The sequence below is a fragment of the Bos indicus genome, chromosome 19 (assembly GCF_029378745.1).
Source record: "Bos indicus isolate NIAB-ARS_2022 breed Sahiwal x Tharparkar chromosome 19, NIAB-ARS_B.indTharparkar_mat_pri_1.0, whole genome shotgun sequence".
Taxonomy (NCBI): Eukaryota; Metazoa; Chordata; class Mammalia; order Artiodactyla; family Bovidae; genus Bos; species Bos indicus.
Window position 1 is genome coordinate 39,726,848 of NC_091778.1, and position 14,169 is coordinate 39,741,016.

Genomic DNA, 14,169 nt, shown 5'->3' on the forward strand with positions numbered 1-14,169 from the left:
GGGCCAATGGGCAGGTAAGCACACAAGTTGTCTGGCCTCTAGGGCATCGAGATCCTTGGGGCTCCCATCCTCTGGATAGTGACAGGGAGAGGCTGTGAAAGGCTCTGACTGTGAATCTCAGTTCTCTGCTGATTTAGCAGGTGGGGTGCTGTCGGGGGAGGGGTAGCACTTAGGAAGGTGAGGGAGAAGCTAGGAGGCCTGTGGAGGATTTAGACAGGAAAGCACAGGGCCCCGGGGTGCTGTGTATGCGGGCTGCCTTGCCATCCTTTGTTGTTAGCTTGCTTATTAAGTGATAGTCTGTGCCCAATGCCAGTGTAGATCTAAATGTTTTACAAGCCTTATCTAATTTGATCCTTCCAAACAACCTTATAATCTGGGTACTGTTATTAGCCAGGTTTTAAAGGCAAGGGAGCCAAAGCTCAGGTAATTAAGTAACTTGTCCAAGATCATAGAGCTGGTAGTTGGTGAGGCTGGGATCCAAACCCAGGCCTGTCTGGCTCCCCCGCCCGCATTCTTGTTCTCCGTGGGATGTGGCTTCTCTGGCAGCCCTGCCTGCTGCATTCACGCAGCTGGGCCACTGCAGCCGCAGGCTTCTTCCTCCCTCCTCTTCGGCCCAATTCCCACTTTCTCCCCTGATGTTGTGTCAGACAGTCAGCACCCCCACCCTGGCAATTCCTGGCCTTTACCAAAGTTCTTTCTTACCACGCCCCATTCTGGGCAAGAAGGTCCATTGCTTATGTTCTTGCAATATCTATAAAAGGAAGGCTTACCCTTGACATTCAAATAATCCATTTATTTTATCTACCATATGTTTATGACTTTATGGTCCATGTCTTATGTGTGTTTGCTCACAGCAACACTGACTGTGCTGTGTGTGTGTGTGTGTGTGTGTGTGTGTGTGTGTGTGTGTGTGGTGTATCTGCCTGCTGGGCTGAAGGCTCTGAAAACTCAGCATTCTCAGCTGGCCTCTTGCTGGTTGCAGTGTAGTCTCTGGGTTGGTCTTTGCAGTCTGTCTCCCCAGCTAGTCAGTGCGCACCTTGTGGGCAGGGAGTACAGGCCTGTTCATCTCTGGGACCCCAGCCCCTGGTATGACCCGGACACTGAGTGTCAGCTGCTTACTGGATGCTTGTGGAGGACGGAATGAGAGCAGATGCAGCGGGTGCAGGGAGGTATTTAGCAGTGAGTGGGGACCATGATCACTCGGTCTGGGGGGAGGGCTGTGCATGCCCCGGTTCTTTTCTTCACCCCTCCCCCTACAGCTCAGGACTTGGAGCCACTCGGAGCTCGAGGGAGGAATTTCAGGCGAAGATATTAGGGCTGGTTAGCTTCATAAGTTAAGCATAAGCCAGAAGGCCCATGAGGTGCCAGTCAGCTGGGTGGTGCTCTGGGACCATGATAAACCCTGGCCACCATGCCCTCTCCTTGTTAGTCGTCTAAGGGAAAATAACTCACTGGGGAGTTTCATGAATTGGGTTCAACGTGTCATCTTCTGAGGATTGCCCCTGCGTTCCATGGTTTCTTCATCCCCATCATGGCGGGTGGAGGGAATCTGCTCTTTCACGGGAAGAAAACCAAGCCCATTGCCACACCTCTCACCTCTTTAGCCTCCCTTCTCATTCTGTTCAGTGTTAGTTACCCCCTATTTGTCAAGCACTATTTGCCAAGATGGGCCTTCCAGGTGGCTCCGTGGTAAAGAATCCACCTGGCAAAGCAAGAGAGTCAGGAGACGTGGGTTCAGTCCCTGGATCAGGAAGATCCCCTGGAGTAGGAAATGGCAACCCACTCCAGTATTCTTGCCTGGAAAATTCCATGGATGGAGGACCCTGGAGGGCTACAGTCCATGGGGTCACAAAGAGTCAGATGTGACTGAGCGACTGAATACATTTGCCAATGTGTTGGAGACCTTAACATGAAGACACGGCCTCAGCCCTCAAAGGAAATGACTGTATGATATGTGAGAGGCCCACCACATTCTAAATCCCATGACAGCACATCCAGAGCCTAACTCTGTGCCCATACATAGTAAGTGCTTAAAAAAATCCATACAGACAAAATAAGAGGGATGCTTACAGGGTTAAAGAAACAGAAAAGGGGGAGTATCCATCTCAACTGGGGGGTAAAGGCATAAGATGCAGATGGAAACCGTCAGAGCAGACTCCTGGGAGAAGTAATACTTGAGCTGAGTCTGGTAGGATGGGAACGAACTGTGGGAGGAGGGAGAGGATGGAGGAGAGACATGTAAGTGATGGGTGTCATCCTAGGAAGAGGAAGTAAGTAACATGGATAAAGCACATAGGTGAGAGACGGCATGGCTGTTCCACAAGAAGTCTATTGTGGGATATTTATGGGAAGAGAAATCAGGTTGAAGAGACTGGCAAGATGAGACCACAAGGAACACTCAGGTCCCTGACGAAGGGTTGAAATTTTATCCTGTAGATCAGATTTCCCAACCAATAGGCAGCCGATATCTGTCAAGCTATAGGGTTGTGCAAAGAGCCCAAGAATCCATAAAAGCAGTTGTATTATTTTAGTGCTAGAAGGACAACAGTGGGCAGGTGGAGATGTTTTTCTGTGTTGAGAAAGGATCTTTTTAGAGAACAGGAAACCCAAATGGCCAATACATGTGTGAAAAGACTCTCAGTCTTACTAGAAACTCAGTGTATGGTTAACTGGGGCTGCTGTAACAACTTATCACCAAACAGGTGCTTTAAAGAGCTTCCCTGGTGGCTCAGATGGTAAAAAACCCACCTGTAATGTAGAAGACCTGGGTTTGATCCCTAGGTTGGGAAGATCCCCTGGAGGCGGGCATGGCAACCCACTCCAATATTCTTGCCTGGAGAATCCCTGTGGACAGAGGAGCCTGGTGGGCAGCCCATGAGGTCCCAAAGAGTCAGACACAACTGAGTGACTGAGCACTGTGCTGCACTTAGGGTGCTTTAAAATAATAAATATGGGACTTTCCTGGTATTCCAGGGCTAAGACTCTGGGCTCCCAATGCAGAGGCCCTGGGCTCAGTCTTTGTTCAGGGAACTAAATCCCGCATGCTGCAACTAAAAATACTGCATGATGCAACTAAGACCCAGCACAGCCAAATAAATAAATATTGACAAATAGAATAAGGACTTCCCTGGTGGTCCAGTGTTAAGAATCTGCCTGCCAACGCAGGAGACATGGGTTTGATCCCCTGTTCGGGAAGACTCCACATGCCTTGGAGCAACTAAGCCCGTGCGCCATGACTACTGAGCCCACGCTCTAGAGCCCATGAACTGCAACCACCAAGCCCTCATGCTGCAGCTACTGAAGCCCGTGTGCCTAGAGTCCACGCTCCACAAGGGAAGTCACCGCAATGGGAAGCCAGGGCACCGCCTCTGCTCATTGCAACTGGGAAAGCCTGAAAAAGTGGTGAGGACCCAGTGCAGCTAAACATAAACGGATGAAATAAAATAAAATTTTAAATAAATTAGAAATGTATTCTCTCACAGTTCTGGAGGCCAGAAGTCTAACATCAAGGTGTCAGCAAGGCTGGTTCCTTCCACAGGCTCTGAGGAACCGTCTGTTCCTGCCACTCACTCAGCTTCTGGTGGCTACAGACAGTCCTTGCTGTTCCTTGAGTGGCAGCTGCATCACTTCATCCTCTGCTCTTGTCATCGCATGGCATTCTCCCTTCATGTCTCTCCTCCTGTAAGGACACTAGTCCTTGGATTTAAGGCCCACCCTAATTTAGTATGTTCTCAGCTTAACTAATTACGTCTGCAAGCACCCTATTTCCAAATAAGGTCACACTTCAGGATTCCAGGTGGACCTGAGTTTGGGGGACACTATTCAATCCAGTGCACTAGAGCATGCTAGAGACTATTCGCTCAGTAGTGTCCGACTCTTTGCGACCCCGTGGACTGTAGCCCACCAGGCTCCTCCATCTATGGGATTCTCCAGGCAAGAATACTGGAGTGGGTTGCCATTTCCTTCTCCAGGGGATCTTCTCGACCCAGGGATAGAACCCAGGTCTCCCGCATTGCAGGCAGACGCTTTAACCTCTGAGCCACCAGGGAATCCCAGGGATCGAACCCACATCTTTTACGTCTTCTGCATTGGCAGGCAGGTCCTTTACCACTAGAGCCACCTGGGAAGCCACAATCCAGTGCTCTAGGGAAAAGTAAATATATAAAACACAAAAATGATTACTTCACTTCCGTCGCATTGGCAAAAATGTTAATGTCTCTGTCCTGGGTTGTGTTCTCCAGAGTAGGTGAAGTTTAAGGGGCAAGATGCTTACTAGGGATCACTTCCTGTGAGAGGAACCAGACAGAAGCAGGATTCGGCAGAGAGAGAAATCCAGCTGTAACGCAGGCCTTGCAGAACTTCCGTCAGTTTAGTGAAGTGAATACGGCCCCTCAGCATGTCCTTCATGGGGCTGAAATGGCTGGACCTGACATCCCTAGAAGGGCAGGCCCTTGGGAGAGATGCTCTCTGCAGCTGATGTGGACCCTGGAAGAGCTGACAGCTGGAGGCCAGCAGCTGAGGAAGGCAGTAAGTCCTTCTTTGCAGGGTATTCTGGTTGGCACACTCACTACCAGTCTGACAGTATGGAAATGGTCAAAATGAATAGTGTGGTAGGACAAAAAACTCATCTTCCAGTCCCCCGCCCCGCCCCCGCCGAGATGTCCACATCAAATCACTGGAACCTGTGGATATGACTTTGTTTGAAAAAAGAGTCTTTGCAGATGTGATTAAGATCATCCTGGATCGTCTGGGTGGACCCTACATACTCTCCCGAGTATTCTTTTTTTTTAATTTATTTTTGTCTGTACTGGGTCTTTGTTGCTGCCCCCAGTCTTTCTCTAGTTTCAGCAATCAGGGCCTACTGATGCACAGGCTTCTCATTGTGGTGACTTCTCTTGTTTTGGAGAACGGGCTCTAGGGTCTGGGCTTCAGTAGGTGTGGCACGTGGACTTAGTTGCTTCATGGGAATCTGGGAATCCAACCAGTGTCCTCTGCAATAGCCAGTGGATTTTTAACCACTGGGCCACCAGGGAAGTCCCTCTCCCAAGTATTCTTATAAAAGAGAAATAGAGATTAGACAACATGAAAGAGGGGAAAGTGACGTGAGGATGAAGGAGACAGAGAGGGGAGTGATGTGGCCGCAAGCCAGGGAATGCCTACAGGCACCAGAAGCTGGAGGAGGCAAGGAACTGTCCCTGGAGACTCGAGAGTGATCATGACCCTGCTAAGACCTTCGTCTTGGCCAGTGAAAGTGATTTTGGAATTCTGACCTCCAGAACTGTGAGAGAATACATTTCTGTTGCTTAAATCCATCGAAGTCTGTAGTAATGTGTTATAGTAGCCACAAAGAACTAATACAAAGAGTGATAGGAAAATTGCTGGTGGGGATGCAAGTCGGTGAACCCACTCAGAGGCTCTATCTCAGAGTGCAATGAGGATTCAGAGTTCTAAGTATTTGCACAGTCCACATGAACACTGGCTGCTCGTATTCCCACTGCCCACTGAGGTCTCCTTGAAGGAGAGCAATGGCAGCCCCTCCAGTGGCAACCTCAACACTCACCTCAGACCTGCCCTGCCGTCTTCCCGGCTGCACCTGGTATAGCTTCCAGGGACCAGTCTGTGGCCTTGCCCCACTTGCCCTTCAACCAGGCTGGCCACCCCCAAACTCTCATCTCCTGGCCTTCCAGAGGAAGGGGAGTGCTGAGGAGGATGGCAGGCCCTCCCTTCTCCCTGCTTTGGGAAATAAATATCCCTGGAGCCTAGATCTACTCCCTGGGCAGAGGTCAATAAACTAGGAATGATCTTTTGGGCCAGGTTAGATCTGCAACCCAATGGGGCCCCATGCATGTCTAACAGGGCACCAAGGTCCTTGAGACTCCCTTAGGTGTATTTCAACTTGCTTTAGCCAACAAGGACACATTTCGGAAAACTTGCACATTTCATGTTCCTATTTGAAATATCACACTTGAACCTAGCTTTAAGAAGGTGTGTTAAAAGGTGGAAAATTCTAGAAAACAATACAGCAGCCTTGTGGGGGTGATCTGTTTAAGGGATAGTCATAGTTTATAGCCTTATCTCAAACTCCTCTCCCAACCCTGCTCCTCCCAGAAATAAACCTACCAAAGGTCAGGGGTTGGGCCTAACTTCCCAGGCTGATCCCTCCCAGGATGGGGAGCTGAGGCGGGCCTCTGCTCCTGTACCTGGCCCTGCTGGCCTTCTCTGAAGGGCAGGTCACGTAGGCATCCGCTTAAATCCCACCCACTGGGGTGCCTTCTCCAGAGTGGAGCTGAGAGAACATAATTCTGCCCCCTCTGGATTGCACACATCAGAAAGGCCTGGATTTTGAAGCAGGGTGGTGTGGGGTGAGAGGGGGAAGGGAGTGCGTATTTTCAGCACAAGTCCCTTCCTCCTGTACAGATGGAACAGTGTCCTGACCCTTGGTTACAGTCCCCAAGCTAGTGCTCATCCCATCGTCCTTCTACTATTTTCCCAATACCTCAGTTAACTTTTTAGCCTCTTCAGTATCTTCTGGACTGGACACTGACTCTCAACCAGGCTTTCGGAGAAAGTGACAGATCTAGAAATCTTCCTGGGACAGCTGTGTATACCTCTCACGAGAGTTAGGAGAACCTTACAAAACAATATCCTTCATTCTCATAGATCCCCAAGTGAGCATAGCTGAAACAGCCAGAAGTGAAATAAATGGGTTTTCTCTCACATTTACCTGGGACAAGTGGCTGCATTAAGAATTTCTTAAAGACAATACTTATATTTCTTATTTGTATTTTAAAGTTTGCATTAAGTACTAACTATGTGCCAGGTCTGTATCAGTGACAGACATCTCGGGGCTCAAGGAGCTAACTTTTTTTTTTTAACTTTTTATTTTATATTGGAGTATAATTGACTAACAGTGTTGTAACAGTTTCTGGTGGACAGCAAAGGAACTCAATCATATATATATATATATATATACACATACACATGTATCCATTCTCCCCCAAACTTCTCTCCCATCCAGGCTCCCTCATCACCTTGAGCAGAGTTCCCTGTGCTGTACAATAGGTCCTTATTGGTTACCCATTTTAAATAAATATAGTATGTACATGTTGATCCAAACTCCCTAACTATCCTTTCGCCTCATCCTCTTCCTTCTCTAAGTCTGTAGTCTGTTCTGTAAATAAGTTCATTTGTTTCATTTCTTTTTAGATTCTGCATATAAGGGATATCATAGGCTATTTCTCTCAAGGCGCTAACATTCTCTAAGGGAGGCAAATACGTGACTGGATCATTACATTACTATATATGTATATGTGTATGCACACACTTAATCATGGTATATGGCATGTTAAATAGAAGCATGTGAGGAAGCCCAGTAGGAGTAAGACAATTCTCGGGGGAGTAGGGGGCATAATAATTTGGGCCTTAAAGGATGAATAGGAGTTTGTCTTGGTTTACTCAGGGGGTGGGGAGACCATTCCTAATCTCGTCCTCTTAGATAGCTTCCATACCAAGGATGGCAAGCAGAGAAACGCCTTGTGTGCACGTTCAGGGAGAGTTTGGAAGAGACGTGCAGACTAGGAGGGCCAGGCCAAGTGGGTTCCACTCTGGGCCATGGGGAGCCTCTGCAGGACTGTCCACCTGAGGCCCAGGGACACAGGGGCTGTTTAGGATGGAGGCAAAGACGAACTCAAGAGGCCTTGAGAAGCTGAACCATGTAGACTCAGTGCTGAAAGTGTGGGCAGGTTTGAGAGCTGGTTAATTAGAATTTAGAATATAACTTGGAGGGGGTGCCAAGGATGGGGGAATTGTACGCTTTTCCTCTACCCAGTGCCCACCCCCACCCCACCCCCACCTCCAGATCTCCTCGGTCCTGGAATGGGCCACACAGTCCATGGCGGAAGGCAGAATTTCAAGGTCTGTGAAGACTGCTTCTAAGCGAGGGAGGAGGGGATGTAGACACGGGAGGTTGCGGTGGGTCTGGAGAACCTGGCCTAAGGAGGAGCTGGTGCCACTCAACCCCCTTCTAGGGAGAACTTGAGGAAAAGCCTTCAGGTCAGGAGGGAACCACAGCCTCCCACCCAGCACCCGCCTGAGGCTTGGGGTGGAAGCAGGCAGCCTGGGAACCGGTCTGCCAACCAGTTTGACCAGGGACTGGTTTCGACTCTTGAGTTCAAAGCAGCTGGGTGCTCCCGTTTCTCCCGCCAGCCGCCGGAGCAGCGGCCCTTAACCCTTTCTGGATTGTGCCTGGGGTAAAGTCTAGGTGGCAGTTCATGCTGGAGAGGGGTCTGGCCTCTTTGGGGCATGGAACAGGTAGGGATGACCTCAGTTATGGCTGGGGTGCAAACAGGCCCCTGAGAGTGGCAGAATGAGGCGAGAGGCTCCCGGGTTCTCCTCACCCCTGACTTCCCTTGGGGTTTCTTCTTCCTGGCCAGGCGGTCCTTGGAGGACCCTGTCTTCTGGGTGGGTGCAGGGGCGCTGGGATTGGATTTCTGGGGTAATGAATATTCATCAGCTGAGCCAGCCTCTGTTTACTTAGCCGGGAGGGGCTGGGTTTCAGGTTCACCTTGACTCCCGGAGCCACAGCGGAGCAGGTACCGTCCTGCACCTGTTTCTCCGCACCTGCTGCACAGCTGCTCCTACCCAGCTCTCCCAGCCTGAGCCTTGCCTGGCGCGGCAGTCCGGAGGCACCCCCACCTCCCCCAGTCTCCCGGGGCGCAGCTCCTGCACTCAGCTCCTTCTCTAGGGAAGCTCTCGCCTCCAGCCTCCCAGCAGTCGGGCTCACAGGTACCGGCAGAGGGTGGGCGGGAGGGGAAAACAAGGCATGGACCTCTGTCTGGGGGCTCAGTTCTGCTTCCATGGCTGATACGCCCAGCTGGGAAGGGGGACCGGGCATGCCGACTCCCATCTCTAGGTGGGCAGGCAGAGCTCGACTCATCCCACTGGCTTCTTGGAGTCAATCCAGGCCTCCAACAGAGCTCCTTCTGGAAAAGTTTTACTCCAGAGCAGTGATCTGTTAACTCTTGCTGGACAGGAGCTTACCACCTGCTACCCCCTCCCCCGCTGGAGGATGTTTCTGGCTGTCTGGTAGGAATATATATCCCTGTCCTCTCCACGGTACCTGAGTGTCACACAGAGTGGAGAAGTACCACAGGGGCCATGCAGAGATGCAAGGAATAGAGGTTCTGAGTTTTGTCTTACTGCAGGAAGGCGACTCACCCCTTCAACCCCACCCCCACCCCCCACCCATGCCTCCAGCCTTCCACCTCCACCCCAGTCAATGGTTAACTTGTTCCAGCTCAGAAGGAGCCCAACCCTGTCTGGCAAGGCCCTTAGGGCAGTTCACAGAACCCAGCTGGCATGGTGGGAGCTGTCCTGGGGTGCCCACATGCATGCCAGGGTGCTAACCACCATAGGCACAGGGTGGTAGGCTATCCTGTGAGGCCGTGTGGATTCCCGAGCTGTGCAAACAGTGGAGGTGTAACTTGCATCTTCAGGGCTGATTTCTATCATCCGATGGATTGCAAGTCCCCGGGGCAAGGGCCTTGCCCTCAGTGCGCCTGCTCAGGCCCTGCAAAAGCAGGTATATCACCAGCTGCTGAGTCTGTTCAAAATTCCAAGTACATCCCCTCCCCCAGGTCCCTCTAGCCTCCTGTGACTACGCGTGGGCATGCGACTGTTGGCCTCTGGCTTTTTCCAACTTTGGATATCGGGGAAGTTTGACTGTTGTGTCACATTTTTTTCCTAAAACAAATCAGATTTTACACAATCTTGAGGTAGCTCACTATTTAAAAGAATCTTGTAGCCCCCTTGTTTTGAAAAACAAAGAATAGTCCTCTAATGTATCTGTTCTGCACATTCAGATTTCCATAGATTTGCCTTGCTTAAAGGGCTAAACACCTGCTTACTGGTGTGTCATGTCCTCCTGGACAGAAGGGACAGCAAGGCCTAGCAGAGAGTATTTTGGAGAGACCAGAATTCAAGGCCAGGAGCCAAAGGCACCAATACTTTGGTGCCATGGTGGAGGCTCCAGGGAAGGGCCCAAGGGCTACTCTGACCTCTTTCTGTGGTTTTCTGACAAGTGGCTCCCTTTACTCCAAGGAGAGTTAAGACCCATGAATGCCAAGTTCAGAGACCTGTTAAAGTGATATATTTTAAGTGGCACAAGCAGTGGGTACTCTCATGGAGCAAGGCAGTTTGGTGGTTACTGTTGTTTCAGGAGCTGAATCCTCCATTCCCCAAGTTCCTTAGCAGTCCCAGATGGGCCGTGGTGGGGTTGTGGGCTTTGCCCCAGACCAGGTGGTGACTGGGGCACCCATAGGCCAAGCAAGCACCCTGACCCTCCTTCCTGGCCCTCCCCAAGGCTCCTTCCAGAAACCTATTCTGGAACACCAAGTTCTGTGCAAGGCTGTGCTAAGCCCAGGTGGGGCAGGCTGCCAAAGCAAAGCTCTCAGGCTGTCTCCTTGGTGCACTCACCTCTCCAGGGTGCCCTGAAAGTATTTACCTGACCACTTACCCCTCCTTCACTTTCTAAGTGGGAGCTGCACTAGATCTCCTTGGGATTTTCTTGCTTCTTGAGCTCAGCTCGAGGGACAGAGCTGGCAAAGTGGGATCTGCTTCCTGGACAGAGAGGTGGGGAGGAACCCCCTTGCTCTGGGCAAGTGGATGGATATATGCAGGGCCAGGGGACAACCACAGCAAGGAGGCCACGGATGCAGGCACTCAGTTCATTTCAAGCTTAGGTCAGCATCCTGTTTTCATTTCTTTCTTTTTCTTTTTAAATACTTTTTTGACTGAACCACACAGCATGTAGGATCTTAGTTTGCTGACCAGAAATCAAACCCATGCCCTCTGCATTGGAAGCACGGAGTCTTAACCACTGGACTGCCAGCAAGTCCCTCTTTCATTATTTATGAATTTGACCTGCTCCCCCTCTAAAAAAAACTCCAGACTCATTATGGAAAATCTGGGAATCAAAATAATAAAATAAAAAAAAAATTTATATATATATATATATATATATGTAGAGAGAAAGAGGAGAAAACATCCCATATTCCTACTACCTAAAGAAAACCAATATTAATCATTTGTCATATTTCTTCAGGTCTTTTTAGAAAATGTAGTTAAGACCATCAGTTTTTAAAAGTAGGTGATATATTTGCCTGACCTTGGGCTGGTTGATCATCTAGCTTTCCGATGTCCTGGGGCTATTGCACCCTCCTCCTCAGGACTTGCACAGCTCACACTGATACCAACTCCAGGCTCGCTGTGCTCTCTACGTGACAGGCCAATGAATCAGAGAGATGAGGTGTTGAGGCAAGGAATACAATTTTATTCAGAAAGCCAGCTGACCAAGAAGATGGCAGACTAATGTTTCAAAATAACCATCTTTTCAGGGTCTGAATGCCAGGTTCTTTTATGGATCAGAGATGGCAGGGAGGAGGAAACAAAGTAAAAAGGCCATTAATTTTGCAAATATCTCCTAGAATGGCAAGCCTCAGGCAGGGGGATGTGTTAGTTTCTTCCTTCCTGCCGTCTATGGGTGGACAGGGTTCTGAACAAAGGCACTTTAGTTTAACAGTCAGGCAGAGGGGCAGGATTCTCTGAGACAGGCCGTTATGTAGGAGTATAATAACAAAAGCAATGGAAAGCAAGTCAAGGAAACAGTTTCAACATGGAGCCAGAATTGACTTCTCCCTGCAACAGTACCACGGAGTTCTGAAAATCAGACCACCAACCTCTCCAGGCCCAAAGATGTTTCCATTTCTCATCACTCTGCCTGCTCTTTCATTGATCTTAATATCTCTAGCCTATACTCTCTTTTTCTTGTGTCCAGATAACTTCATCTGCCAAAACTTCCACCAGCTCAGGCAGCAACTTCATGGACTAGTGAAAGGTGAGGCCACTACTGTGTCAGGACACATCATGTTGTCAGTGGAGAAGCTTGGATTTCAGAACCCTGCCCCACCTCTCATGGGATACCCTTATGGAGGGTCCAGCCTGTGATAACCAGACCCCACATGTACCTCTTGGCCCCACCAAACCTCCTTTCAAACGTTCAGGTTTCCGTCGAACTCCTGTCTTTATGGAAGCTGTATGGGCAAAGGGAACCACACCTCAATAAGTTTTACTTTGCAAAGCATGTCTACCTTGTGGGCAAGGATTAACATTAGGGCTGAACGTTAGGTCTGGAAAGGACAGGTGGACATAAGGTCCAAAGATGTACCTTGCCAGAGGTCATGAGGCTGGAATAGTTCTTGGGACTTCCCACTCCCAGCCTGATGTTTCTCTCTCTTATAAAAACCCCAGCTGCTTCCTCAGCTCCAGTGGTGACCACTGGGAAGTCCAAATTACTCTGAACATCACAAATCCTGTTTAATTTTATAATGAATTCCAAAGAAAATGCATAGGGTATTTCTGTCTGTCTGATACCAGGTGATCACCTGTCTGGTCCTGGCAGCAGGGCCTGGAGGCATAGCGGGAAGAGCTTGGGAAGGTGGCCAAGGCCTAGTCGCTCTATGACCTGGCAAGCTATTCACTCTCCTGCAGCCCCAAGGGGCCTGGAGTGTCAAGCTGTCTGGCAGCGGTGTAGCTGTCCCACTGTCCCGTACGCCTGGCTCAGATGGCTCCCCCATGGATGTTTTCTTGACCGCCTCTTCCCCAGACCCTTGTCTCTCCTCATGTTCATCAAAAGGATTGCATCGCTTACCTGAATCCTGGGTTCACTTGGCCCCACCTTCAATTCTTTCAAACCTGGTTGGGAGACTAGAAAGGGCTGCTCCAAGGCCCCTACCCCTTCTCCCCACTGACCCCTTTCTCTACATCCCCTGCTCCTGCAGGAAGCCCCACCCTCAGGTCTGGGAACGCCATGACCGAAGTTGGTTGGTGGAAGCTGACCTTCCTGAGGAAAAAGAAATCCACTCCCAAAGTGCTGTATGAGATCCCTGACACCTACACCCAGAGTGAGGGTGGTGCGGAGCCCCCGAGGCCTGACAGTGGGAACCCCAACAGCAACTTTAACACCCGCTTGGAGAAGATTGTGGACAAGAACACCAAGGGCAAGCACGTCAAAGTCTCCAACTCAGGCCGCTTCAAGGAGAAGAAAAAGGTCCGAGCCTCATTGGCGGAGAACCCCAACCTCTTTGATGACAGGGAGGGCAAAGGACAGTGAAGGGGGCCGAGGAGGACGCTAGCACCTTCCCGCTCCCTGCCATCAGCTGGGTCTGAGACAGGAGCTTGCCACGCTGGCCTCTTTGGCCACAGCTGAAGCCGTGGGGGGACTTGATGCCTGCTGGCAGGAAATGTCTGGTTTTAGGTTTGTATTTATGTGCTCTGGCTTTCTGGAAGGCCTGAGAGATCCCAGGTCCTCCTGCCCTCCCCTACCACATACAAAGGCACTTCAGTTCAAGGTTGAAAAGTCCCACTTGGGAAGGACAGCCCTCCTGGAAGCACTGGCAGCGCCAGCAGGGAGGTGGGCGTGGAAGGAACAGAGCAGGGGATCCGGACAGACCTCACCCCCTGCCGGGGCACAGGGTCAAGGGTGAGTTTAAATTACTGCTCCCTCTACTTTCTCTACCTGTGATTATTCTCTGGATCAATTCTGAGTGCATTTTCCAGAAGCCACGTGATGGGGGTGGTTTCCTGGAGCTGAGGTGGAGATGATGAACTTGAGTTCACCTCCTAACTCAAGTGAGAAACTTCCTGGAACTTTGTCCCCAGGTGTGAAGGGGGAGGGGACCCTGGCACTCCCTAGGAGGTGCTGCGGAAGGCGGGACCAGGGACCCCACAAGTTCTGCATGCACCCTCAAAGGGAAAGTACACAGCCCCTCGGGTCCAAACTTGGAACGGGGGTGGGAAGTTCTGGCAGGAGCCCTCCTATCCCTACTAGTATTTAAGATGGATCAGCTCCAGAGATGAGTACTGGAGCCTTGAATTTTGTTAAAAAGAAAAAAAATTGTAGGTTTCTTTTTGTAATAAACAATGCTGCAAAAGCAGAGAACCTATGTATGCTCTTGTCTTACATTTACTGAAATGCTGTTTTTCATGACTTTACTCTTTTTTACTTTGTGTTCAAACTATTCCTTTTGAGCATCAGGAAAGGTCCCCAGGTGAAAAAATATAGTTAGTGCACGGGGCATTAACTTCACCACCAAGCCATCTTAGCATCTGGAG

The 14,169-nt window shown here is 50.1% G+C and overlaps 1 protein-coding gene across 1 annotated transcript; it reads left to right on the top strand.

The window, feature by feature from the left end:
- The first annotated feature begins 3,261 nt into the window (after positions 1–3,261).
- On the top strand, positions 3,262–13,996 carry PRR15L (proline rich 15 like). Its single transcript, XM_070774445.1, has 5 exons — positions 3,262–3,402; positions 8,206–8,249; positions 8,522–8,784; positions 11,834–11,893; positions 12,837–13,996. Exons 1-5 carry the CDS (start codon positions 3,262–3,264, stop codon positions 13,166–13,168), a joined length of 840 nt encoding a protein of 279 aa, XP_070630546.1. The 3' UTR covers positions 13,169–13,996.
- Positions 13,997–14,169: the final 173 nt, after the last annotated feature.

Coding starts and splice junctions, on each gene's coding strand:
- PRR15L (XM_070774445.1), top strand. CDS start 3,262: ATGAACTGCAACCACCAAGCCCTCATGCTGCAGCTACTGAAGCCCGTG. Junction 3,403..8,205: donor TGGGAAAGCCTGAAAAAGTG/GTGAGGACCCAG, acceptor TTCTCCCGCCAG/CCGCCGGAGCAGCGGCCCTT. Junction 11,894..12,836: donor ACTTCATGGACTAGTGAAAG/GTGAGGCCACTA, acceptor CTGCTCCTGCAG/GAAGCCCCACCCTCAGGTCT.